The following is a 27,851-nucleotide window of genomic DNA, read 5'->3' as shown; positions in this document are numbered from 1 at the left end:
GCATAGGGAGTGGGATTTAATGGGAGCAGAGCCCAAACTGCCACCTCAGCAAAGGCAAAGACCCCACACAAGCATCATCCTATCCTGTTCCCTTGTGGGGGATGGACCCAAAAGGGTTGCCCAAGGCTGGACAGACAGCACCTAAAGGCAACCTGGGAAAAAGCAATAGGACTTGAAGAGCACCCAGTGGCTGCAGGGCAAGCCAGAGAGATCCCTGCTGGTAAACAAAAGCCCAAGCCGGAGCTGGAGCCATGTCGGAAGTTTGGGGGCTGTCTGGTTAGCCAGCATCTGGTGAACACAAGCTGCGGCTGGAGGCTGACAAGCAGCAGCACAACCCCTCCTTCTTCCCACACCCACCGCCCGGCGTCTGTCCGGGGGCCCCAGTCTGCCATCGAGGAACAGGGGGAACAACAGCCCAGAGAAAACACCACCCACCAGCTTTTCATATGGGTTTGTGTTTTGGATTTTTTTCCCCCTGTGCAAAAAACCCAGAGCATTTATTCCTGTGCTCCCTTAAATTTCAAGATACACTTCCAGCAATCCAAACACCAAGCTGGCATTCCAAGCAACAGTATATTTTATATAACTGGTTCTTTTTTTGTTGTTTTTACCACTTTATAAAGCAATACAATGAACTGCAAAGAATCCGACATCTGTACAATGGGAAGACAACAGCGGAGTGACATTCACACACGGACATGGTGCGACCGAAGCCATCCTTACACGCACGACAACATTATGGGCATAAAGATACAAAATATAATGGGTTTTTTTTCCATCTATATAAATACACAGAAATGGGCGAGTCTAAAAGTTTGAAACTGTTTGTTAACACTGATTAGCAAATAAATCTGTAACATTCCCAAAGTAACAAAGACAACAACAACAACAACAACAACAACAACAACAAAAAACCCCACGCATAACAGGGCGGCACAGGATCCGCTAACAGAAACGTCATATTGCTTCCTTTTTTCTTTCTTTTTTTTTTCCTTTTTAAGGAAAAGAAAAAAAAAAATAGTAACCCCAAACCAACCTCGCAATTTGCAAAACAAACGAACAAAATGAAACAAGCCCCTGCGGGCTCCTTTGCTGTCTGATCATCCTGCCTGCTCCAATGGGAAGGGTTGCCTTTTGTTGATGCTGTTGTCTGGGGTTTTTGGGCAACTGGTTTCTTTACCTGCCCGACCTGCTGGGTGGGGATTTACTTTGCGCTTTGGTTCAGGCGGTTGAATTCACTGAAAAATCAATGCCCAGAGGCTGGGTTGGGTTTTTCTCCCTGCCTGGTTTGTTTTCCATGTGTAATTTGACCAGGAGGCAGCCAGCAAATGTTGCATTCAGAGCAACCCCAAACTCTGCTCAAAACCATGAGCCCTGCTGTCTCCAGCGGTGATGAGGGGCTGGTGAAGGCCATGCAATGGTACATCCCATCAGCAGCTGATAACATGGTTCATCTCCCAAAATAGTTCCCCAGGGGCAGAGCCAGAGGCAGCCCCACTGAATGGGAACCCCACATTTTGTGCATCGCAGGTGCCACTGAGCGGGACAGACAGCAAATTACCTCCCCAGGGAGCATTTCCCAATAGACAGCAATATCAACAGCAAAGGCAGGACGGGCTTCTCCAAAGAACAAACTGACACAAAAAGGACACGTACAATAAATTTACACACACACGAAAAAAAAATAATATATATCTATCTATATATATATGGGGGAAAGTGCGTTTTTAAGGATATCTTTGGCAAGAATATATGCAGTTCTTTGTGCAGGAAGGAGGGATGTGTGTGTTTGTGTGTGTGTGTGTGTGTGTGTATGTATGTGAGCGAGAGAGAGATACCATCCGGCTGATGACAACGGCAGTGTGATTACAACGAAACATATGCTGGACTTAACTCGTGCAAGCTTGAATCTCAAATAGTATGACTGCACTTTAAAAAAAAAAAAAAAAAAAGGAAAAAAAAACCCAAAGAGTATTTTCTGTCCCTTTCATAAGGAAAAAATATCAACACTAGGTCCCCACCAGCCCAGGACCTGGGCAGTCCTAAATGCTGCTGATGGTCTCTCCTGGGGACAGAAAGGGTTGTTACACCTTAAAACCTTTAAAAAAGGAGCTAAAGGGAAAAAAAGTGCCTTTAAAGGGAGCTGATAAACACCCGGCTACATCATTGGAAGGTGATTAGCTGTGTGTTAAAAAAATAATACAATCATCAGATGATTTTGTTAGTGTTTGAGATTTGGATACAGTCTAAATTTTCAGCTAGTGGGTTAGTGGGGAAGCCGGGAGAGGCTCAGGGCCCGAAGCAAGTGTGATGCTATTGGCAGGTATCTGCTGGGGTTGGCTTCTATGCAACATCTCTGGGGTGCTTAGATCTGCTTCATTTGTATGGGGAGAAAAAGAGAAATAGGAGTTCCAAGCACCAGTTTCCAAGGCAGCAGATTAAAATAAAATTACATTATTATAATCTCTTTTCTTAGCAGTGAGAAAACCAAGTCTGAAAAATAGAGGCTTTCAAAAATATATCTTTATATATCTATAAACACAGTGTTTTCTCTGATGGGTGAATGGCAGGGTGAGGAGATTACGGGTGAGATCGTCTCTTGTCTCGCTTGAATTTCGCAGAAGGAGGGAATCACTTTTTGGAAATATCAAAAATTAAAAGATCTCTGCATCTGTGCGGCCAGGGAGCCGGGGAGGGGGAAAGCCCCCTCCCAGAACCTCCTGTCCCACCACCATCTCACAACCAACTCCTTGCTACCCCTCCTTTCACACTTCAGTACATCAGTACAGCCTGAGGCCCACGCCGCTCACTCCCCCCCACCCACACACACACACACACACACACCCCGCACACACGCACCGGTCACACAGCCACCCCGACACAGGGGCCCCCGCCTCTTCCCCCATCTGTATTTTGCCTTGCTCTGGATTTTCTTTTAACATGCAGGTGTTTCCCCAGGGCAGGGGAAAGGGGGGGATATAGTGGGGGAGATATGATGCGCAGAAAGCGATATGGCAAAAATAAATATTTTTGGAGCGTAAATTTAACCTTTTTTTTTTCCTCCTTAAAATTTCATTAGCTTACAGTATTTTGTCAGTATAGCTTGTATATATAATATAGCTATCAAGGCAAGGGTGGTCCACAGGAGACAAGCTCTCCAGGGGACTGCAGTGCTATGTGTCTTATTTTTGTCCCCAAAAGACTATCTGGGCCACTTTGCACTGAAAACTTTGCCCAAAAAATCTCTCAGGGGAATATTTGCAGCAGAGGGCTCAGCAATGACCCCACAGCTCCAGATGGACAATTCCCCCTGCCCTAAACCTGCACATGTGACCGAAACATCCTCTGCCCCCTCCCCAGCACCATAGGGCCAGGACCTCCACCTGCTGCACCCCCACCATGATCTCTCCCCCTGCAGTGGTACAGGGGCCTTTTGCCCCTGTCTCCACCCAACTTGCCCTCCTCACCTACCTAAGGGAAAAGCCAAAGCACTGAAATCACTGCAAAACTATGGTGCATTTCAGGGGCAAAAGCCTCGAACTGGATGGTTTAGGGGGTACACATGCGTCAACCAGGGTGGCTCTCAGAGGACCTGTTACCTCCCCACTGAGCCGAAGCTGCCCAGCCACTGCAGGTCCCTTACTTTTTTTTTCTTCCTTCTTTTTCTTTGTTTTTTTTAACGTGGCCTCCAAAACAAAAGGAGAAAAAAAAGCGCCTGAGTTACTTGTAGTCGTTTGCCTTTCGTGCAACTTGAATGTCCATGCAATTTAAAAACCGCTTGCGTGTCTCCAAAGAGCTAGATAGGGGTAGCCACGGGTCTGCTGCTTTGCACAGGGAACCCACCTGTGCCAGCATCCGCTATTATTATAATCATTATTATTATTATTACAACTATTCCTTTCCTTTCTGTTTTGCTTTTTTTAAGAGAATGTGACAGGCTGCAGGAGAAAACTGTCAAAGAGGACTAGTGATGGGAGGGAAAAGGGGAAGATGGGAGAGGAGGCCACTTTCTGCATCCTCCAGGTTCCTGGGGAGTATCCACCTTTCCCAGGCGCTGGGTGGCAGGAACCCCCACACCTCCTCACAGGCACAAGAACCCCTGGGGAAGTGGAGAAACAGCGTGACCCCCCCTTCTCCAGGTGGGCTCACAGTGGGCTCACCTGTGACTGGTGCTGGGCTCTGGGTCAGCAAAGGTCAGCCCATGGCCAAGTTCCCCAGGGACTGGAGGTTCAGGACCAATTTCCCCATTCCCCCAGCAAGTTACCAGATCGTGAGCAGGTTTTAGGGGAAGCACAGGGACCAGTGAGGACCCTCCTCTGCAGCTGGACAAGGGAGGGTTTCTGAGAGCATCTTCTCTGGTGTCCCATAGACCCAGTACATGCCATTATCTCCTATGGGTCAGTTCAAACACACAGCAGATGGAGCTGCTGGGATGAAGCTTCTTCCATGGGTTTTGCCAGTTGCCTTTTTTTCCAGATGGAAAACACCAGTCATGGTCCCACATTCAGTCCCAAATGGATGGCACCACTTGAGGCTGTGATGCTGAAAGCTGGAAACACACCCCTCACTGCCGCCTTTGCTTTGGTCCCCTTCCCTGCAATGGGACATGCATCCTGTCTGGCGTGACTTTGTGGCTCTCTTTCGTAGGTGCGTGGCTTTGGTTCCTCTACGTGTGTGTTTAGCTTGTGTTGAGTTTTTAGGGGTTTTGTTGGTGGTTTTTTGTTGTTTGCTGTTTTCCTCCAAAATTCCAACCCTTTCCCCCCCCCAGTTCACTTCCCTCTCCCACAATGCACTTCCTCACACTCCTTCTCGGATCAGCTCCAAGTCCTTCTCCAAAATTCAAGAATCACCCGCCAGTGCCGGCTCATCTCTTCTGGCCGGAGCCAAGCATGACCCTGGAGACAAAGTTGACGATGGCTGCAGCTGGCTGGTCTGGGTCCAGCTCAGCAAAGAGGTGGCAGATGTTGTCTGTGGTGCTCCCTTGCTTCCTGGCCACAAAGCCGAAGAGCCTGTGTGGGGAGAAGGCAAGAGCCTCAATATTGCTCCTGCACAGATTACCGCCACCCTCCTCCAACATGGTTTTGTCCCACTTCCCCTCTTCAACATCCATCTCTCACAACACAGAGGGATACATCCCAAACCAGCCTGCATGAAGGTCCATCTCCTCCTTGCCGCAGTTTCTTTGAAGGCCAAGTTTAAATCATTTCTTGACCCAACTGCCCTTGCTCTGAACATCTCTGCCACCCTTCCCAAGTCCGTCCCAAGGAAGGGACCTTCCAGATGATCACAGCATTGACTTGGTTTGGCCTCGAAGCCAGAGGTGAGATGGGCAGGCCATTGGGGTAGACCCTCTAAGAGATGAAGGCCATGCAAGGACACAGGAAGCTGAATGAGACCATCTGGTTATTTCTGTCTGTCTCTCCCCTGATGAATAAAATGTCCCTTATTTTTTTTTTTTTCATGAGAATGTGCAAACTCAAGTTATAAATACAGGGGGAACAGAATGTGAGACAGGCCCAGGCTACGGCATTTCTAATTGGGGAGGGGAAATATCCCAGCAGCTGGACATCCTAATAAAAACCCCTTCGCTCACACAATGGCTAAAATTAGTGGGAGCTGGCCCCTGCAAATGGACTCAGCCAACAGCTCTGTGCTCCCATGGGTCAGGACAGGAAGAAAGGGAAGAGATGACCAGTAGCTGACATGCCATCAGCATAACCCCAGCTCTGCTCCATAAGCTGGTTCCCAATGAGTCCCCAGCTCTCCCGATGCTGGGAGAGTTTCCGGTTTGGTCAGTTCAGCAAGAATCATGCCTGCTCTGACCAGGAATTTGGGGCTAAAAGATGCATCCAGACTCCCCAAGATTATGGTCTCATGCTTGGGTGAAACACTCCTGCAGTGAGGAGCTGAGCCCATATCAAACACAGCCAGGATGTCCTGTACAGGGCATCTCCCAGCCAATGCCCAAACACAGGCAGAACCCACCCCAACAGCAGCTGGGAGGAATCTGCTGGGAAGCACAGAAAGTACTTACTTGGCTGGGCCACTGCCATCAGTTTTAGTCCACCTGCAAGGAGAAGAGAAGGTGTGAGAGATGGTCCCTCCTGCACCCCACAGAGAGACAGGGCCATGATGGGGGCCACCACACCAATGCTGGAAGGCCAGCCTGTCTTTGTACAGGCTTGGCTTTATGGAAAAATGATGCACCTCTCCCTCAACATGAAGGTGCCTGGAGACACCAAAAAGTCACCAGAAGCTGGCACTGCACCACAGTATCCAAGAGGACCTTGCATTCCTGCTCTCTGCAAGAGCAGAGGAGAGAGCAAGCAAACACCCTGCTCCAAGCATCCCAGGAGGCTAAAGGAGTGAAAGGGCTGGGGGGTCACATGGTCCCCCCAGGTTAGGGCACTCACTTTCGTTCCTGGGGGTCCAAGTCACAGAAGGTGACGGTATTGAGGGGGTAGTGTCTTCGGAAGAACAATCTGAAACACAAAGCGGGGAATATCAGGGCCAGGGAAGCTCCACCACTGTGTCTCACTACAACCCAGCTCCACCAGGCCAGGGGACATTGCCACAGGTCTCCCATAGGGTGTTCCAAGAGTCAAGGACAAAACCCAGCCAAGTCCATGACCAGGTTGATGCCATCCCAGGGACATCCTTCACCAACACACTTCCTGAATCACAGTCCTGTTGGTTTTGGGAATGAGCCAACACTGGCTTTTGGCCAGAGAGGTGGCCACGGAGGCTCTTACTTCCTCTGGTTGTCCGTTAAGGTGATGCCTTGTGCGGAGACTTTGAAGTGAACAATGGTAGCTGTGGGTGTGGGGTCAGCCACCAGCGTCTCAGCAACAGCCTTCGAGATGGCCTGGGGGCCCGTCAGAGACTCCATCTCCACTGAGTTGATGAAGAGGACATTGCAGGCTGGAAAGGGAGACAGCAGACATGGAGTCAAGCAGTACTCCAAGTCAAATTCACACCAGAACAACCCCTCTCAACTCACCTGCACCCTGTTTGAGGAGGTCTGTGGCTGAGTTGGTGGCTGACGCAGAGTCTTTCTTTTCCTCCATGGGATCTAGAAGACATGGGACGGTTACTGGTGCTCCCTCCTTGGAAACCTACCCCCTCCCTGCAGGCTGTGAGGACAGATGCAAAGCCTTCTGGTCCTAGTTCTTACCTCTGTCAGGAATGACCAGCTTGCAGGGCAGGGCCAAGGGCGTGATGGAGTGCTGGTACACCAGTGCTGAGAGACAGCCTGGGGAGAGAAGGAAGGTGGTCAGCACAGGGCCAGTGTTGCCAGATGAAGAATTGTTTGCACCTGCTGGGTTAATACAATGATCCTCTCGCAAAATCATTGGGCTATGGAACGACACAATTCAAAGTACGATAACCATTAACCAAGGAAAGGAATAAGAAACTCCAGCTCTCCCTGATTAGGTCACCATTGCTCTGGGTGGATGGAAGCAGGCTTTTAGGTGAGTCCTAATGCCACGTGTGGAAATTCCTCTCACTGAAACCACCAAGTAGCCCTCCACAGACGGCTCAGGGAGGGGACAGAGGTGCCAGGGCCACTTTAGGAACAAAAAATGCAACAAAGGTCTTCATACAGCTCCTCAGACGACATTAGTCATGGAATGAATGGAACAAGGGGAGCCCCTGCCCTCCACCCTCCCAGCAGCATCGGCTGTCCTACATGTGTGTGTAGAAAGGTATGTACCTATGCATACAGGCACGTTTGTGTGCTCTCATGAGTGTGCATGAACACAGAGGCTCCAAATGCCCACAGGATTCAGTTACACAGGGAAAGAGGCAGTAACAGGCTCTCCCAGACAGTTCTGCTTTGACAGTATGGCAAAGGCAAGACTCTCCCAACCCAACCCCACATGTGGGAAGCACACTGGGGGCACTTACCAAAATTAGGCTCGTTGGGACATCCTTTTAGTTTCACACCTCGTGAGCTAGTCTCGATGAGGAAGTGCCTCACCAGCTCGTTGGTCAAGTCTCCTGGGAAGAGACGAGATGTTTTCACACCAGAGCCACCCTCCTCCTATTACTATGCAGTACCATTAAGGAACCAGTGCTCCAGCTCAAGGGACGGGTCCCTTAAACTACACACACCCTCCTCAAATCTGTCCCTTTGCACATGGTCAACCCCAAGCCAAACTCCCCCACAGTGCTGGTAGGCTGGAGAGGCTGTATCTATTTTATTACACCAAAGTCCAAGATGTAGGTGCTCCTGAGCCCTCCACAGCTCAGGGCAGAGGATGTCTGGTGCTTCCCTGTGCACTGGGAGGCAGGGATCCTGCCACATCAGCACATACCCAAGGGCACAACCGGCTCAGCAGCCCCAGCTGCCCGCTCGCCCTGGCTGAACGATGGAAAGCATCTCAGCGTGGGAAGGAGAAGGGCACACAATACCTTTCTTGTTCTGCTGCATGACCGTGGGAGGCGGAGAAGCAACTTTCATGGCGAGGCCATAGGCTCCCCGGAAGGAGTGGCTGTCTCGGATGATGAAAGCCCCCGGCTCCCTGTCCTTCAGCAGGGCAATGGCTGCAGGAGAGCATGGTAGAGCTCAGGGATGATGCATAGTGAGAACCAACACACCCTCAAGACACCAGCAGGTGTGGGTTGGGACAGGGTGCCCCAGCTCCACATCTCATAGCCAGGCACCACAACGTTACCACACCTCCTGCACATTTGAGTGGGTTGGCAGGCTCATCTCCCCCAAATCCACTGCCCTTGCGTGGGCATCTCCAGTTCCCACTCTGCCTATCTCTGAGCAAACAAGTACTGGAGAGCAAGCAGGAGCCAAGGCCCAAATGCTGGGATCATCCCCCTGAAGTCATCCTGCCGCCTCCTTGTTCTCCCCACTGACTTTAGCCATGTTTCCAAGATACCTCGGAGCATTATCAACTCGAGATCCAGGTGTTTTGCACCCTGAACTGCAAACATAGATCCACTGCACACTGCATGGACTGGAGCTCCTCTACCAAGAGAAGATCTGAAGAGCCCACATCACACAAATCTGCAGCTGAATGGGGCTTCAACCCCCATCTGCAGCAGCCTGAGCAGTCATTATTCACCTTCACTCTCAACCCAATCCATAAAGGAAATCCTTGCTAATCCCTATGATCCCAGACATATCCCAACTCCCAACCCTGTATCATTTACTTACCCTGCTCCCTGGAGATGTCTGGTTTGTACCAGTACTTGGAAGTATCCTGCACAAACTTGACATTGGCACGAGTCTCGGGACTGATGTCTGCAGGAAATGGAAGAAAAGATAAGAAAAAAGTTAAAAGATGCTGTATCTGAAACTCCATCCAGCCAAAGCATTAATACATCCACCTCCTTTCAGATCCAGCACACTGCACTAACCTCAGCCCAGTTCCCCATACCCAGACAGGCTGATCACTACCTGGAGCTTATGGGGCTGCTGGGCATCTAAAGCTAAATCCAAGCTCAAGGGCCCTCAAAGGGCTGTGTGTCAGATGAGCTCCTATGGTACACAGCCAGAGATGAAATGGGAATTCTTCATTTAATAGAAGCTGGCCAGGTGGAATAAAAACTGTTGGAGGAAAGAGGTATGTCTGGAAATGCTGGAGAGATCCTGATTTCAGAGGACCTTAACTGCTCTCCAATGTTCAAGATTTGGATCACACTTCATAAAAACAAATTTCTTCCCTTATCTTTGCTCTGTGAAGAGGAACTGGACACCCTGAGCAAAGCAGCCCCAGCCTCAACCTGACTGTGCCTTGTTCAGGGCCCAACAGTGGCACAGCCCCACTGGGAGCTGGTCCTATGGCTGTGAAGCTGTCATTTACTCAGGCAACAGTTACAACCACCTGCTTTCCAAAAACAACCAGGCAAACAACCAAGAGGATTGGATAGCATCTCTGCTGGAGACATGTTATCAGCCCTCAGCAATCTGGTCACCTTCAGAGACGCAGGGGGTTCACTCCCCTCTCCAAGCTGCTTGTTAATTGTTAAGGGTTTTAATTGCTCGTGCTTCCCTGCTGAGAAAGGTCCCTGGCCACAAGAGTCACAGGGCCAGGGCAAGTGCCAGAGTGCCCACAAAGGGCTGCCTGCTCAGCAGAGAAACTGGCCCAGCAGGCAGAGCCACCGCTGCCCCACAGCTTTATTTCCCTGGTCCTATCAGCCCAATCTTGACGTCACCAAGGTGTCTGTAACCAGAGCTGGCAAAAGCGTACCCGGCAGGATGGCACCCAGGGCACGGCACCATTTGAAATGAGGAGGCAGCACGGTCCCAGTGGGGTAAAGCCCTCTGGGAATGGGGCCAAGAGGTCAGTGCATCCCCACGGCAGAGAAAAACTGCCTCCAGGAGCTTTGATCTCCTCATTCACATCTCTGGAAGCTGTTTATGCCAGAGATGCTAGTCGGTGTTTTTCCTGTTTGGATTTGTCAGAAAGCGCAGGAAATGGCCCCAGCCCCAGCGGTGCCTTTGGTTTGCGGATGGACAGGAGGGGTAAATCAGGACATGGCTGCAATCCCTTTCCTGATGGCCAGCAAGGAGGAGGAGGGGAGAGAGCCCTGAGTAGGGCAGGGAGACGCGGGGACCTCCAAGAGCATCCCTTACCTGGCATGGAGAACTTGGAGAAGTCCGGCAGAGTGTGGGAGAAGGCGACGGCGCTCCCACCGCTGGGGCTGGACATGCCACTGGAGAGGGGTGAGGACACCTTGCCGTTGACAGTGGCATAGTTGGGGAGGCTGTTGGAGCGGTCCCCAGCTGACATGCGCCGCTTCTCAGGCAGAGCAGGCTGCGACGTGGGGCTGCCCTGGCGGTAGGCAGCCGAGTCTGGAGAGGAGGAATGCGGCGTGCTCGTGCCGGGGTAGTACGCTGGGGAGACAGGGAAGGACGGCGTGGAGGGAGGCTGGTAGCCAGAGGAGCTGCTCTGCCGAGACAGTGTCAGGTGCCTTTCCTCTGGGCTGGAGTAGCCATACAGGGGGCTGCCAAGGGATGTGGCTGCCGCTGCTTGGTGCCTGGACAGGCTGGGGCTCCCTGGTGGGGCCACCAGGTTGCCATGGGCCACCACAGCATGCCTGCCCAGCCCGGGGCTGCCAGGAGCGCCACTCATGCTGGGGTTGATGGCTCTTCGCCCGAAGCCAGGGCTGGGCGGTGTATTCGTAGCCACTGTCCGGTGCAGGCTGCGGGGGCTCCCTGGCAGAGTGTGGACCCCCACCACATTGACCTGTGGCTGTGGCCGAGCTTGAGGTTCTGGCTGGAGGCCAGCTCGGCCATCAGGGTAGTCGGGGCTGCTGTATGCTGAGCCCGGGACCCCTCCTTGGACCATTGCAAATGAAGATGGAGACGAGTTTTGATAGCTGCTGTGACCAGAGGGCATCTGTGAGCCAACAGGCGACCGGTACAAGGGCTCAGCTGAGACATGGGGAGGTGTAACCGTGCCATGGGGACTGCCTTCTGATGGGTAGCTGCGGATGGAGGCCCTAGGGAGAGACAAAGAAAGGTAGAATTCAGCTCCACCACTCATTCCTGCTGCTGACTGGTACTAGCACCTTCCTGCATGTGGCACACAGGGAAACTGAGGCACAGAGCCAGTCTGCTGCTTGGTTGTTCAGAAGCAACCATGGGATGGGTCCAGCCAGTTTCATGGAAGCAACTAGAGGCAGCTTTAACTCCACCATGAATCTCAGCTCCATCTCAAAATATGACTCTGGGGAACAGAGCCTTTTTCCAGTTCTGCTCCCAGCAAATACCTGATTTATTCTGCCCTGCCAGCCTGTGCTGCCCTGCAGCCTGTTCTGCAACTGTGTGGTTGCAGAACACCTCTTGGGCAGGGTAGACAGGGGACAGGACAATGGCTCCATCTCACCCCAGAAGACTAATGCTCAGCCTTACCCAGGGCTAGGGGTTTGCAACATCATCCCTCCTCCCACTCCAGGGGCCAGGTTCCCAGGGAGGGGTTTCTAAGGTCCAGTAACCACCAAGCAACCAGCAGTGACCTGGATTTCTGCTCTCAGGGCGCCAAAGCATACAGCTGGCCAGGATACCCAAACCCTGCATAGAGAGATGTGGGTCTTTGCAAAGGCAGTTTCCATGTGGGAAGAAGCAACATCCCTGGAGATGTTCAAGAAACAACTGAACATGGCACTTAGTGCTCTGATTTAGTTGGCTTGGTGGTGTTCAGTCAAAGGTTGGACTCTGTGATGATCTTGGATGTCTTTTCCAACCCTAATGATTCTGTGACTCTGTGACTGTGATTCTAAGCCTGTGCACCAGGCAGGGTTCAGCCCCAGCCCCACCAGTCCCTGGGACCTGCACCCACTCCCTTACCCATCCATGCTGTGAATAGGGCTGCTGGTGGAGACAGGGCTGGGGGCGACGAAGGAGTTGGAGAAAGTTCCATTCCTGGTGGGCACCTCTGGGCCTCCGGGCTGGGCAGCGGGCTGGGCAGCGGGCAGTGTCCCTCCCCTGCCCGTTGTGGCCGTGCGGGCCACTGACTCAACATAGCTCCTGGGCTCTGCAGCAAGAGAGAAGTGAAAACAGATGAGCCTACACTTTGCATGGGAAGAGGGCCACACCCTTCCCAGGATCCACATTTCAGCCAGTGAAGGTGCTTGAGCTGACCTCCTCCAGCCATGATCCCTTTGCCTGCCACAGCCCCTTCACCCTGCTCTGAGTCAGCGTCCCTCCCACCCAGGATGCCATAGAGAACACGTTCTGCTCCCTGTTCATCCACAGCCCCTAAAAATAGAGCCAGTGACTGCCCAGCCTGCGCTGACTCACACAGGACTGATGACAATGCCCTGTGGTCCCAGCCCTCTGCGGCCCACCTCTGCCAGCCATCTCCAGCAGCAGACCAGAGGGCAACTCCAGCTATTTCCACTGCAGCATCCAACACTTTCACTCCCAGCCCAGCTTGAAACCGGAGCCCATGAGCACGACCAGAAAAGCAATTTTCCTTTAGAGCCGCCAAGCTGTCCCGTGCCAGGAGCAGCGGGCTGGGCTGGCCATGGCAGACACCAGACCCAGTCCTCTCATACCTTAGTCCCTACCTCCTGTTCCACCCCGAAGGGACCCCATCCCTATGACAGTCCCCACAGGCCCCACCAAAAGCTGCACCACAGGAAGGGGCTGCAACTTCAGTCCATTCCCCCAAGCCCCACAGCCATGTCACACCTCACCCTGCCCTACACAAATCCACTGGCATCAAATCCTATGGGCCAGGCAGCCTTGCTGGTCTCTGGCTCCAGGCTGGCCATGCCCAAAGCAGTTCTGCAGTAGTAATTAGCATTACAAACATTATTATTGTTATTATTAGTCATAACAGCTGGGCTCTGGCTCAGCCTGCTGGCAAGCTGGCCTGCTCACAGTCAGCAACGCCAATGCACAGCTCCACGTTCAGAGCTGGAGCAGAGACATGCAAGGAAAAAGACTGTCATAGGTCCCACTCCTTCCCCCACAGCATCTCTGTGCCCCATCTGTCTGTGGAGAGGGGAGGAGGAGTCCCTCCCGTGGGCTGATGTCCCCAGCCAACAACCCTAGGAAAGATCTGAGCCAAAACCACACGATGGACCTCTACACAGGCTAGGTACCAGCATCTAAGGCAGGACATCCTGAGTGACAGGGATGAGGCACTACCCAGGGCAGCTGCAAGAAATCCATTGCAGCTTAGGTAATTAAATTAATTTTGCAGCTACTCACTTTTCCCCTTCCCAGCTCCCCAGCCCAGACTAAAATTAGCCAGACAGTACATATGAGTCAGCCTGCAAGAGGTTAAGACCATTGGGCTGTGAAAATGCCAGCTCCTTCTAAAAAGGCAGGAGCAGGAGGCTTGGGGGCTGTGCCACAGTGAGGTGTGTGGCCCTGGTCACAGGTTCCAGTACATTGATTCAATACAGGACAGGAGAAAAGTTAGGAAGTTTCAGGCAGGATTTTTTTAGGTTGAAAAATCTGATCTTGCCTCCTTGTGTTTTCTTGGAAGGGACTCTGGAGATGGGAAAATGGGTGGGAAAATAGAAGAAGCTCCGAGTCACCAAGGAGATGGGCATTTGTTTGGGAATCCCAAATCCAAGCAGGGCTGCACACTGGCCAGAAATCCCCAACGCTGCATCTGTGTCAGGCTGTTTTAAAGCCTCCTCAGAGCTAACAGCCACATCCTGAGCTCCCACACTGCCAAAGCATCTTCCAACCCCATACACAGGGCAGCCCTTCCAGCCAGGATCTGCTAGGCAGAGCATGGAGGGGCAGGAACTGCCCCTCCTGGAGTGTGACTCCTGGAATGTGTGGCTAAGTGCAGAGGGTCCTAAGCCAGCAGTAAGCCAAAACACCAGTCCCTTCTCAGAACTGTAGATTCAATGCCCAAAAATATCATTTTACAGAGGATGAAGCAGGGCAAGAGGCCCATGGCAGCCACTCGGCCTTGCTTGGGGGTCAACCATCATGCAAGGGGACAGAGATGCAAGACAGCTTGAGTTCCTGAGGGTTTAGTGGGAAGGAAAGGAGAGGCAATGTTTGAGTCCTTGGAGGCTTAAAGCTGCACAGAAATGGTAAAGCTTGGGGGAACTTATGGGGTAAAAACCTCATTTTATCCCAGCTTTGCTTCCTTTAATGTATCCAAAAAGCCATCATTAAAAAATCAGTTCTGAAAGTAGAACTTTTTTTTCAAGCAAACACTTTCTCCAGTATCACACAGTGTTCAGGTTTTGGTTGTGTGCATTTTGAGAAACTTCCAAGGAGAAATGCTGATGGCTGCTAGGGCTAGAGGAAGTACCACACCCACCAAGAAGAGACGCTCTTTCCCCAAAACCCATCCTGAACATACAGTTCCTCATCCCAGCTCTGAGGGTGCAAAAATTCATTAAAGGAGGAAGCAAAACCACCCAACAACCGTTACCTAGCAGGCAGCACTCCAAGGAATCACAGCCACTCCCAAATCCTCTGTCCCCACATAAGATGTGTCATCTCAGAGCCCACAGTGCCTGTGCCGTCAGCACAGCCACACTTGAATTGATGTCCCACCTCAGCCCCATCCTTGGCATCCCCAAAGTGGCACAACCCAGAGACAGGAGAGGTGGGGGGAATTTGGGCAGCTGCCTGACGGGCAGAAGATGTGCACCAGCTGCTGGTGCTGCACCACTGCCCAGCCGGCTGTGCTGGCAACACACTGGTGGCCTCTGCGCCTGCTGACCTTTTGTGCTGCACTTTGGTTTATTTTCGCTCTGAATGGCAACAGCAAAGCCAAAAGGGGAGGGAAGGAGACTAAAACTGGGGCTGTTGCTCCCAGATCCCCGCCAGGCTCATCCAAAGCTGGCCGTAGCGTGCCAGCATCCCCAGCGTGCCACCAGTAAGGATGCGACTCACTGACAAAGAGCTCTCAGTCCCCACGGATGACTGCCACATAATGTGACAGACCTTCATGTCCAGCTTGGACACTGAGAAATCCTACCACGACACAAGGTATGCTGTGCCCCTCCCCTAAAGGGAGCAGCACAGGCAAGACTCAGGCTCCTACATCCCTGAGGGACAGCGCAAGGGAAGGCTGCTGGAACAGACACCTGGGCCCGCTCTGAGTGACAGTCCCAACAGTGAGGTTGCATGAGGAAGAGAGATACAGAGAAAGAAAAGCCTTTCTTACCTTCTTCAGAGTCACCGCCCGCTTCCCCTTCTAGCTCTGAAAGATGGAGGGGCAGGGGAGTAATGGGAGTGGGGAGAGGATGAATGGAGGTGCGAGACAGAAAGAGAAATCAGAATTAAGCAGCTCTGCCTTGCTCAAGCAGGGGCACACAGAGCACAAAGGAGAGCCCCACACCTCCCAACACTGGAAGTGCTCCGAACTGAAACCCGGCCTCAGGCACCCTCACATCACGTCAGCATCCCAGAAGTGATGTCCAGAACACAGGAGGCTGGCTTCAGATGGGCAAGAGGGAACAGTGCAGAAGAGAGTAACTAAAGGGCTGCTCCAAAAAGCCCAGCAAGCACCAAAAAAGCATCAGCTCACCCTTGTGGGCAGAGGGATAAGGGTCTTGCAGTGTGAGCTCAATCAACCTGTGGCGCCCAGGCTCAGATGGGTTGGAGGAGGTCACACTCAGCCCTGAGCTGGCTCAGGAAGGGCCCTGGGTACTGGGGAGCAGTAAGGTCTGGCTTGGCAGGCTACTCCAGGACACATCCCCAGGACAGCAGGGCCTTTGCACTTAAGAGACTGCTGTCCAGGATGGAAAGAGCTCTGGATATTGTTCTAGCTGACAGGCTCAGCTCCCAGAGAGCAAACTGTCTCCAGCTGTCCTAGGGAGGAGAAGGAATGTAGGGGGTGGGAGAGGGAAGAATATGGGGCTGGGCAGGAAACAGGGCCACAGGGTTATCTACTAGCCTTCACCACTGAAGACCCTGCTGTGCAGAGCCCACCAGAGCAGCACCAACATCCCCCATGCTTACACAGTCCCAGAGGCCCCACAAAAGGTGACAAGGACCCCCACCTGGCCCCAAAAGGGAGGTGGAAGTGCTGTCTCCAAATTGGGGGCCCTTCCAGGGTATCCTCACAGATGCCCCCACAAAAAAATCTGCCTGCAGTCCCTGTGTCCGCACTCACCTCCCACTGGATGCAGCAGGATCTCAGCCGGGTTGTGGGGTTTCAGCCCCAATGCTGAGAGCGGGGTCTTGGCCAGACCAGGGGGAGAACGCACTGTTGGCACAGTGGGCACAAGAATGTTAGTGGAGGGGTGGGAGGTGATGCTTCAGAAAGGCTGGAGCTGCCCATGGGTTCAGAACCCCGTAGCCCATCCCACCCACTGGCTGCAAGGAAGGGCTGCTGAGAACACGAGATGCCCTCGTATGAAGCAACACCCTGCAGAAGGATATTGATCCCCCTCTTCATTTGGGAGAGGACGCAGGGTTGGAGGTGACTGGGAACAAGCACCCTGCCCCATTGCAAAGCTGGCAGGATGGAAAAAGAGGGCAACTCCTATCAGGACAGGCCCAGACCCCACCTCCCAGCACCATCCCCATAAAGCCCCACCATAAAGACATGAAGCCCCTTTCATTTCCCCTATGTGAGCAGCCATCCCAACCCAGCTCTCCCACACCTGAACTCCTTTCTGCCAATCCCCACATCTGGCTGAGCTGGAATCCAGCTGTCCCAGAGCAACTCATCACCCCCACAAAAGGGACAGAAGGACTGCCAAAAAACCCCTGCCCTCCAGACCAACTCAGTGGGTGGATGAGGATGTTCACACAGAGGGGTGGCAATGCACATGTGAGTTCTGCACCCCTGTGCCCATACACACCAGGAGGAGCTGCGTATGTGTGTATGGCTATGGTATGGATGGCAGTGGGGTTTCACAGGGCAGGGCAGACCGCCCCAAGCAGATTGCCTGTCCTCTCCCCTCCTACCCACTGGGTTTGCCCCATCTCCTTGATGTTGTATTTTCCCGTATTAGGGGAAACCTCAGGGCATCATCTTCAGCAAGAGAGACCAAAGGGCACAAGCCTCCACCAGTGTCTGAATGTCTCTGACTGGTGGCACGGGCACAGGGCCTATGGCGAGGCTGGGAGGCAGTGGGTAGTGGGAGGTCCAGAGGAAAGCCAGATCCTTGCCCTGAGGCCAGGTCCACCCAGCAGCCTGGGGCTGGAGCAGCCGAGCAGCCAAGTTCCTGGGAAACTAAGACAGCAGCACCTTCCCCAGTGGGTGTCTGATTCCCTCAAGTCCAGCTGACCCCAAGCCACAATGTCAGCTCACATCTCAGTTGGCTGATGAGCAGCAGGGTCCTCACAGAGCCAGGAATTCTCACAGGACCACCATCTCCCAACAGGAATTGCTCCTGTATCCCTCAGGGCCACTTTGGCAAAGCCTGAAAGCTGCAACTTCAAACTTCCCAGGCTTCCCTGGCTGGTGCTGGATAGCAGCACTGTCTCGGGGCCACAACCCCAGCCAGGCTGTTCCCGTCACCTCTGCAAGTGACTCATCTCCCAAAGCCACTGACCCACTGCCAAAGGAGCTGCTGCTGCCCCAGGGCCGAGCTCTCAGTCCCCAGGAACAACAGGGCCATTTCCAAGCTGCCAAGCACCCCTGCAATGCTCCCACACTTGTCTCCTCATCCCAAGAGACAAGGCTCAAATATCAGAGGATTGTAGGGAAGGAAGAGCAACAGTACAGAAGAAAACAACTCCAAGCCCCGTAGGCTGAGCTGTGGGGGGCAGGTGGCTTCACTGCAACCAGGACATGGCATCAGAAGGGGCTGTGCTCAGCCCAAGCATCCCCAACCCTAGAGCATCCCTCAGCCTTCAGCCTACGGAACTGCTTTAAAGGGGAGGGGGGTGTGTCATCTTTTCAATGGGTTTCCCAGTTGACTGGCTGCTCCATTGCACTGCTCTGGCCTGAGTCGTGCTGTGCTGACGTGTGGCTGCTCCTCAGGGCTCGTCGCTCAAGCTGGTCACACAAACCCAGTCCACACAAACCCACCGCGACTGAGACAGGGTAAGTCAGAACAGAGACGCTGCGCTGGAGAAGCAGAGACAAGCTGCATGCAAAGAGCATGCACCCCAGCCTTCTGCCCCTCCTGACTTTGAAATTGCGAGCAAGAAGTGACATGGCGTGAGTCTGGCCTCCTGATCTTAAGTCCCTCCTGCCTCCCTCCCACTCGCCTGCCACTGCAGTTTTGCTTCTCTTCATGCCATGCCAGTAGGAAAAATGAGGAGATGCAGGATGGGTTGGGGTCATAGCATGCCTCTCTCCTCATCCCACCTTGGGATCCCATCAAAAGAATACCCCAGTGAGTGGAGGGCGGGAAAAAGCCAAGATGAGGGTGCCAAGTATGTGATGCCGAATTAGGTGGGATGCTGATAGCAGCATGGAGTGGCAGGATGTGGAGGAGAAAGGAGGATGGAGAGGAGGAGTGGTTAACACGGTGGTGGGTGTCTGGAACCTGGAGCTGTCTGACCCTTGGCAAATTTCTGGCTTGCCCAGAGCCACCCACCGAGCCCCTCTGCCTCCCAGAGGCATGGCACTTACAGGTGTTGGAGTAAGGGGTTTGTGGTGACACAGGGAAGGCTGGGGTAGGGGGAGAAATCTCACCGCCGCTGGAGGGTGGGCTGGTGGGGGAGGCACCCTCCATCTCCTCAAAGGCTTCCTTGTAGCTGTGGAGGTGAGGCTGGGAAGAGCATGAGAAAGAGTCAGTCCCATCCCTATGATGGGCAAAATCTCTAGGACACCCCATGTCCTAGAGGAGAGGACAGAGGGGGCAGAGGGAGCAAAGGGAAGGGTTTCACCTCCCCCCTGCTACCTATCACCACCACCAAGCCCCTCCCTGGAGGCACGTCTCCCCAGTCAGCCACCCCCCAACCCCAGCACACCTCTTTAGGCCTCCCTCCAGGGTTGGCTGCGATGGTGCTGACCACCTCAGGTGAGAGGACAGTGGGGCTGCGGGGCGAGCTGGGCTCTGGTGAGCTCTTCTCATAGTGGCTGTCGCTGGGAGTCCGCTTGCGGGCAGGAACAGCGCTCTCCTCCAGAGGCTTCTCCCGGGACTGCACCCCTGCAGGGCAAGTACAGGGTGGTAGAGGGGTGAGGAGCTGCCAGCTGAGATGGGCACCAGCAGGAGATGCTTCAGGCCTGACCTGAGAGGTCTCAGCGTCAGCACTCACCTGCATCAAACCCCAGACCAGCATGGGTAGCTGGAGCAGATATACCCTACAACAGTGACCCCAGACCAGGTGATAGAGGAAGGCAGGGTTGTGGCTAGTGGCTGAATTGCTGCACTAGCCCTCCCAAGCACCATTAGATTTTCAGGGACAACAACCTCCACCAGTGGGTGCAAGGGGCAAGAGCATCCTGAGATTAGTCCAGACAGCTCAGGCCTGCAGAGCGGGGAAGCAACAGGGCCTCCCAACAGCATCATAGTGGGAAATGACCAAATCATCCAGCACAAGGACAGCTGTATTCAGCCTGCATCCCTGCACCCACAGCCAGATGTGGCTTCAACCACAGCAGTGGAAAAAGCCTGGTTTTTTTTAATCCCCAAGGCAGAGGGAGCACTGGATCAAGAAGAAAGAATGCAACAGAGGAATGGTGCAGGGAGCCCTAAAAAAACACTGCTACTCTGTCCCCAGTGCAAAGCCTCTCTAAAAGGAGAGATCAGCATCTCCCTTCTATCTCCCCCCAAACATCTTTCCCTGATCCCAGCAGAATGAGCCACCAATGTCCACAGGCTGGGGGGAAGAAGAGAGTGACCAAGTCATCACAGGAGAATGGTTTCTTGGGCTGTGGAGATCTCCTTGGCTGGGATAAAGCCCAGGAACACACAAAGTTGGCAAAGGGCAGGGCAGCTCAACTCTCCCAGCACCTGACAGTACCCAAACACACTTTCTATCCCATCTTGCCTGGTTAAGAGGTTAATCTGGGCTCATGGACGATGGTGCCGAGTGCACAGCAACCCCACAGAGTACCATGGACACAGCTCAGAGCCCCGTGGGATTCACACTCCTACCCACTAGCAGAGGTGACAACACTGTCCCCTCTACTTTTCCCACAATCGTTGGACACTCATGCTTCCCTAGGTCAGCACATTAGGGAAGAAAAGAGAAAAAGGAGAAAGAGAAAAAAAAAAAAAAAAAAAAGGAGAAAGGCCAACATCACGCTCCAGGAAATGCACTTTTCAAACACCAACTCCTTTCCCACGGAGTGGCGGAGGAAAACCAGCCATCAGCTGCTTCCCCTCACTCCCGGGGGCTCCACATGGGACCCATGCCTCGCACCCGCTGACCTCCCCTCTTCACTGCTCGGCACACACACCAGAGCTTTCCCGGCCCGGGGCAAGGGCTGGGAGGGCAGGAGGGAAGGAGGTGGCCTGGGCACATTTCTAAATAATCAACCCAGTGAATGGCAACAACAATAAAATCGCGGCTCGGGGGGAGAGGCGGCCAGGCTGCGAGGCGGGGGACTCGAGCCAACGGGGCTGGCTCCAGCCGCAGAGGCGGCCTGGAAAATTCCACTAAGAGCAGCTTTGAAACACAACTCCCAATCCCTTCTGCAGGTGCTCACCGGCATGGGAGATGGCCATTAAAAAGACCCGTGGAGAGAACAGGGAGACCGAGAAGGTCCCTGGAAAGCTGTCTTGCAGATATGGGCAGCATTGCATAGGGCCACCCCGTATCTTTTGTCCTGCTCTTCATTTTAAGGGACTGAAGCCCACAGTTGTGAGCACAGAGAAAAAAAAGATATTGGCGGGGGAAAAAAGCAAATTCCCATATTTTCTTTTTTTTCTTCCACTTTGTGCACTATGGGTTCTCCTGAACACTGCAGCAACATCAGCAGGAGCATCCCTTGGCCCATTCCAAAGGGAGCTGCAGGGCCCAAGCACTTCAGAGAGGCAGGGACTGGCTCCTTGAGCTGTGCATGCCTGCCTTGCTTTGCATTTTTCATTTGGGAAGTGCTAAATGTGGCAGATGGATGGAGCCTGGCTATCAGTGCACATCACACATCTGCAGCATGGGACTCCCTCCCCTGCTCCATCCCCAGGGCTTCACGTCACCTAACCACATGGTGCTGGATCTGGCCCATTGGGACACCCAGGAGCTCAGCAAGCTCTGGCTGCTCCACTCCCCAGACATGGAAAGCGGACGGGGCCACAGGGAGGGGAGGGAGGAGAAGGGAAAAAAGGGACTCATTGTTCAGGAGCGGAGAGTGGGAAACTTCACAGGCCGCCCAGAGCAAAGCCTGGAGGAAACCCAGGCTCTGAGCATGGCTTCCCCGGCCCCCTGGGTGATTTATGGGATGGAAACTATGCTTGAAAAACAAACTCTCCTTTCCCCAGCTTGCTTTGCCCCCTCAGCAGACATACAGCCTCCCTTAGCCATGGTACTGTCACTGGACTCCCAAGGACCCCACGGCTGGCTGCAGGATGGCAGATTCCTGTTCACAAAGCGGGAGCAGCAACCTGCACCCCACTCCTCACCTGCTCATTTAAGTACCTAACCTAGCACCAACCCACTGCCCTCAGACTCAGCACAGCTCTAGGGCTGGGGAAAGGCAGGGAGCACAACAGCTGGGGAAGGAGGGAACAGGAGCAATGGCAAACCCAGGTAATTTTGCAGCTGGGGAGACAGGTTTTAGGCCAAATCAGGAGGCAGCTGCTTTTAGGCCATGAGATTCTAGAACTACTGCCAGGCAAGAGCCAGGTGATATCCCCACAGTGGACAGGAGAGAACAAAGAAGCATCCCAAGGCCCTCGGGATGTGGACGGGGACACACCCAGGGATGCAACACCCAGGGATGCAAACTCACTCCCTGCCTGCATGAGGAACAGACACTGTCCTGTGCTGCTCCTCATCAGGGCCCAACTCACCCCATCCTGGCACAGACTGCTCCCCACGTCCCACCTGATTACCCCAAATGGGTACGATAAAATACCTTACTCTGTGCTGAGGACTGGGAAGGTTCAAACTTCTTTGGTCCTCCTGGGGAGAAACCCAAGGTGCCAGTGGGGAGAGAAAGGTCACACAGAAAGATGGTGACTCCCCAGCCCCACTCCATCTCCCACCTCCTCCTTGCCCTGCGACAAGTGAGTGCACAACAAGCACCAAGCAGGTCACCAGCACACATCACCCAGGGCAGACCCACCTTCAAGGAGCAAAAGTCACACTGCATAAAATCCAGCCTCAGCAGCCCACACCCTCCAGCTGCAGACCAAGACATGGGGATCCCTAAACTGACGTAGCAGACCCTCCTGGGCTGACAACTGGCTATATCTGGGTTCTGTGGAGCTGCACCCCAGCCCTTGCTTCCCAAGGGGGCGAGGCATGGTCAGGGCAAAGCTTGGAGGGGATGCAGCAAGGGTCCAGAACTGGCCCAGCACGCAGTGCCAGACTTGGATGAGATGCAAAACCAAGCGTGGGCAGGGGAGTCTGTACCCAGGGCCAGGGACTCCCCCATCACTGGATGAGCTCAATGGGAGCCCTGACCATCACTCTGCTGAGAAAAGGGATCAATCCTGCATGGAAATGGTCTCCTGAGCCTCCCTCCATCCCACATCCATGCAACACACAGATCACTCAGCATGCATAGAGGAGGAAGGAAGAATGAGAGGGAAGGAGGGATGAAAGGGAAGGAGAGAGAGAAGATGGGGAAAGAAAGGAAAGATGAGAGGGGGGAAGAATGCAAGAGAGGGAAAGAGAAGGTTGGAGAACAAGGAAGGAGGGAAAAGGGAGGAGGTGGAATGAACGAACCGGAGAAGGACCGCTGCTGGTTCAGAGGAGGACGGGGAACTTTGGTGCTCTTGTTGAGTTCCCTGAGCTTGGCGTTGTACTCTGCCAGCATACCAGGACAGGGAGTGCAAGGAGGGTGAGAGGTCACAGAGGACAGACACAGTCCCCCACAGAGAGAGGAAGGGGCAGACAGGACAAATGTCACGAGATACAACAAGGGGGGAGAGAGAGAAAGAAGAGAAAATATTAGCTGGATTCCAGTAGATGAGTCTGGGGTTATTTGGGGTCTGAAGGAGCTCGGTCTCTGCTTGGAGCTGCTATTCCATCAGCCAACTTGCCTGGCTCCAGGCACCACATAAATCCATATGAGAAATCAATGGTGGCTCCCAGTCATATACTGCCCCATCACCATCCTCTCAGGGATGGCACCATGCAGGTCCCCTTCATCACAAAATGCTCAGGGCTGGGACAAGATGGGGTCATTCCAGATGCCTTTACTAGGAGATGAGAGGGTCTTAAAGGATGACAGGACCACCTCCCCTCTGTGGGGAGATGCTGGGCATGCCAGCACTGTCCTGTGCCATCTCTTCCCCTCCATCATCAGTGGGAAAAAGGAATGGAAGCATTCCCCCCACCAAGAATGGAGGAGGTGTGAGATGCTCCTCATCTCTGCGCCAGGACACACAGGCAATTTATAGCAGCAGGGAATGTAAACAAACATGTCCATGCCCCACGGTCCCCGCTGGCTGTCCCCTCCCAACGCTGGCTTCAGGACATCTCGTTCCCGCCAGAGGTCAGGCCACCCGCCTGCGCTGTCCCCACCTCAGCACAGAAGGCCCAGCTCCAGCAGAGACAGGTGGCTACAGGCTGGGGACCATCTCCCATATGCCTCTCTCCTCCCTGGGAAACCCAGTGGCTACAAGGGGGTAACGGTGAACCCAGCCCAGCCCTGAGGACCTGACTCAAGGTTGGGGGGATGGATGTTTCTGGTAGACACTATCAAAAATCCATTTCCCACACATTGCAAATACTCTTCCTCCTCTCCTTAGGACTGTCTACTTTTCCAGCCCATTTTAATTCTTCATATGGGGCAACAGGGGAGGGCAGGCATGTGCTGTTTATAATATTAAATCCAGACATACAGCATGGATTGGGCATCCATGTGTCCTTAGGTTTGTTTAAATGCTTTGCAAAAGCCCCATGACCCTTTGTGAATCTGATCTGGTTCACAGAGGTCAGATTCAGACGGATGCAAACTTCCTCCAACAACTCTATGACCCTCCTCAATCCCATTCCTGCCACTTGCACCCCTCCTGTCCCCCACCCTGTGACTCAGTCTCCACTCCTGGGAGGTTGATGCTGTTGGATTTTTCCAGCCAAGCCTTTTCCCCCTCCTTCTAATGCCGGGCGAGTTTCTGGACTGAGCACAGAGTTGGAAGGGACGGAGCTGCCAAGCCCCAGAATCACGAGCTGGCCCACAGCCCCAAACCCTTCCCAAATGTCACTCCACAATTGAACAACTGCAGCCGAAGCAGTGGGAAGGGAGGGCACCAAGCTGCCACAGCGCCATGGCACCTTCTTTCTGGGTGGCTGGGACGCTCTTGTGTCCCCAAAGCCAGAACTGCAGGAGGGCAGGGGATTGGTGGATGCAGCTTGCCCTCCACAGCACAGAGCTAATGCCTTCATCCAGCCACAGCACCAACACTCGGCAGTGCACCCAGCCAAGCACCAAACCTCTCTGGAAGGGCCGGGAAATGTCTTCCCAGTCCCTCACCACTGCCCCACGGCTAGGTCCAGATTCAAACCACTCTGGGCCAAGCTGGGCAAAATTACAGCTGACAGACAAGAGCCTAGTTCCCAAAAGCCTAGTCCCCACTCCAGCACCACCCCAGCTGCCCAAGGAGGAGGTCTGAGCACTAAACCCAGCAATCCAGAGGGGAAAGCAGAGACTGAAGTCAGGGATGAGCACAGCAACATCAAACACAAGGCAAGTTAAGTTCTCAGCTGAGACTCTACACCATCACGCTCCAGGCAGGGAGAACACCATGTCCAAATAGGGTCCAGGCAGGACAACCTCAGCCAGAGATGAAAACATTTTCCCAAACTCTCCGTATTCTCCCCAAAAGAAAGATATTCCCCTGAGATCCAGTGACTGGCCCTGCCACCAGGGACAGACCAGCCCTGTTACCCTAAGAGGATGTGGGGAATTTGACACCCTCAGCCACCCCTTCCCACCTCTGGGCAATGCTGCTGCAGACAGCAAGCTGCGAAGGAGGATCTCAGCGAAGAAGAGCAGTACAGGCTGCTCCCCTGCCCTGGATGTCTCCATGGCAGGTGGCTCAGTCCCAAGCCCAGATCCAGCACGGACAAGGAGTCTCCACACACTTATCCCCAGCTCTACCATGCATGCCACCCCCGTGTGCTCCAGCACCTCGGGACATGCAATCCTCCCCATCCCCCCAAGGAACCAAAGGATCCTACCTGCCACCCTGTGCGCCACCAGACCCTCCAGATTCAAGGGCTCTTCTGCCGACCTCGATAGGTCTTCATAGCTCTCCAGTCCCTTCAGGGGCATCTGGTTTTGTGCTGGGACAGTGGGGGAAGGTGGGGAGGAGGTGAGTTGCTGCTGAGATCCCACAGGGCTGTAGCACGAGGTGCTGAGTGGGACAGTGCCCGTCTGTGCTCCGGCCGGGGCATGGCTGTAGCTCCTGGGCTCTGGCAGCGGTGCCAGCTGGTAGCTGTAGGGTGAATAGGTTTCCCGATAATCATGCACCCCATAGTCCAGCTCTCCGGGAGAATAGGCTTTGCCCCCGGGCTCAGAGACCACGGGGCTCACGGACATGCCAAAGGACCTCGGCTGGGCCACCTGTGGAGTTGGCCGGGCGTAGAGACCAGCAATGGGCTGGGTCGAAAGGGAGGAGGGCAGGGGTCCGGCTGGCTTGTCCTGACGGGAGGTGGCAGGCACACTCTGCGACTTGTGGATGGCAGGTGCGAGGTCCAGCATGAGGACATCCAGTGCTTCAATGGACTGCTCAATCTCCCGGCGAGAGGGCGCCCGAGGGAATTCAGGCATGCTGTGGCTGTGTGGGGGCACCGTCTGCAGCGGGCTGGGCTGGGGGCTGCAGCTAGAGATGCTGGGGCTGTGGCTCTCCATGCCGCCCTCCTGCAGCCGGGAAGGTGGCCGGCTTCCTCCTTGCTGTTGCCAGGAATTCAAGCCCCTCTGCACAGCCTCCCGGCTGCTGGTACTGCGAGCCGGGGCCTGGGGCAGCGCCGGGTTCACGTCATACTTGGCAGTGTCTACTGCCGGGAAGGACCGGGAGCGGTAGGTTCCAGGGTGGTCGCAGGCATACAGGTAGGGCTGGGAGCTGGGCAGTGGCTGAGGCTGGAGCCACCCTGGGGCGTGGGAGCCCGGTAGGCGCTGTGGGTAGCCAGCCAGGTGCTCCTGAGTGGATGCCGAGGGCCGCAAGGAAGGCAGTGTGTCACGGAGGTGGTGGCCCATCAGGGTGTTCTGGTTGTTGTAGGGGTAGCCACCGTTGGAGAGCGGCTCGCTATCATACAGCCCCTCCTTCAGCAGCTTCTCAGCCCCATTGCAGCTCGAGGGGCCATTGGGCAGGGAGGACAGGCTGCCCACCCGGGGTGCCTCCTGGTAGCCGGTCTCACTGGCAGTGGTGGTGCCATCCAAGGAGGAGAGCGTGCCCAGGCTGCCCACACTGTGCCCATCTTGGTTGGGCAGCTCATCATCCAAGATATCCGTCTCCCGCTCGGCCACCAGCGCTGCAGCATTCCCATTGACGTGCACCTGAGCCGGCACCACGTGGCGGCCCGGCATGGTGGGCAGGCGTGCCGGCACAGGGCCGGGCACGTGGTTGTGCATGGGCGGCACACTCTCCAAGCCAAAGCCAACAAGGAGACGATCCAGCTCCTGCTTCTCCTCAGGACTCAGCACCGCCTGGCCGCTGGGTGCCCCGGTCACCCCCGGCTCATCGGTCCGGTCGGTCTTGGTGGAGGCAGTGGAGTTGCCCGAGTCGCTGCTCACTGACAGTGTGTGCTCAACGTGGTTGGGTGCTGCCGAGAGCGGGAGTCGGGCAGCGTTGACGGCACCGGTGCTGCCGTGGAGGGAGTCTTTCTTCTTCACTTTAGCGTAGAGGCTCCCATCCAGGGGCCCTTGTGTGTGCCCAACCTCTGCAAGGGGAGAAACGAACACGAGACCCCAGATCAATTGCTGGCTCTCTGCATGGAGCTAATGGGTCCCATTAGCCGGTGATTTCGATTTCTTCCGTGTGCCAGAACACTTAATGACCAACATCGATGTCTCCTCGGCACCCTCCACACTCCCACCGGCGCCACCATGCAGAGACATCACAGCCAGGTCCTCCCCAACCCCATGCCCCCACAGCCCCCCAATTCGCACGCAAGCACTCCCTGCTCCACTGGGATCCACCAAATATCCCGTGCACTATTTCCAGGCATCATTCCTGGCAATTCTCCTCCAAGGTTGGCAAGGGCCGGGGCTACCCACACAGTCAGTGATCGCTGCTCCGCAGGGCTCATCCAGCTTCAAAGGGCCATGTGGCACCAGGGAGGCAAAAAGGGAGGGTGGAGGAGATGCACCACAGGCTGTAGGAGGACGGGTGGAGGCAATCAGTATGTGGCCTCATAGCTCTTTGTGTCTCCAGCTGGA

General features: G+C 54.4%; 1 protein-coding gene across 5 annotated transcripts in view; it reads right to left on the bottom strand.

The window, feature by feature from the left end:
- Positions 1–559: 559 nt before the first annotated feature.
- The window catches only part of TNS1 (tensin 1), a 62,264-nt gene continuing 34,972 nt past the window's right edge, over positions 560–27,851 (bottom strand). For 3 of the 5 annotated variants that reach the window (XM_053947361.1, XM_053947362.1, XM_053947363.1), the window contains 15 exons: positions 25,652–27,352; positions 19,325–19,503; positions 19,047–19,122; positions 16,566–16,658; positions 12,311–12,497; positions 10,595–11,463; positions 9,173–9,259; positions 8,416–8,547; positions 7,909–8,001; positions 7,175–7,252; positions 7,001–7,072; positions 6,753–6,921; positions 6,414–6,482; positions 6,035–6,067; positions 560–5,009 (listed from right to left, as the gene is read on the bottom strand). In XM_053947361.1, the coding sequence (XP_053803336.1) occupies positions 4,865–5,009; positions 6,035–6,067; positions 6,414–6,482; positions 6,753–6,921; positions 7,001–7,072; positions 7,175–7,252; positions 7,909–8,001; positions 8,416–8,547; positions 9,173–9,259; positions 10,595–11,463; positions 12,311–12,497; positions 16,566–16,658; positions 19,047–19,122; positions 19,325–19,503; positions 25,652–27,352 (3,983 nt within the window). In that variant the 3' untranslated portion in view covers positions 560–4,864. The remainder of the gene's footprint in view (positions 5,010–6,034; positions 6,068–6,413; positions 6,483–6,752; positions 6,922–7,000; positions 7,073–7,174; positions 7,253–7,908; positions 8,002–8,415; positions 8,548–9,172; positions 9,260–10,594; positions 11,464–12,310; positions 12,498–16,565; positions 16,659–19,046; positions 19,123–19,324; positions 19,504–25,651; positions 27,353–27,851) is intronic. The other 2 variants (XM_053947364.1, XM_053947365.1) reach the window with 2 other exon arrangements.

The sequence above is a fragment of the Vidua chalybeata genome, chromosome 7 (assembly GCF_026979565.1).
Source record: "Vidua chalybeata isolate OUT-0048 chromosome 7, bVidCha1 merged haplotype, whole genome shotgun sequence".
In the NCBI taxonomy this organism is placed as follows: domain Eukaryota; kingdom Metazoa; phylum Chordata; class Aves; order Passeriformes; family Viduidae; genus Vidua; species Vidua chalybeata.
This window is presented reverse-complemented; position numbering and strand designations above follow the sequence as displayed.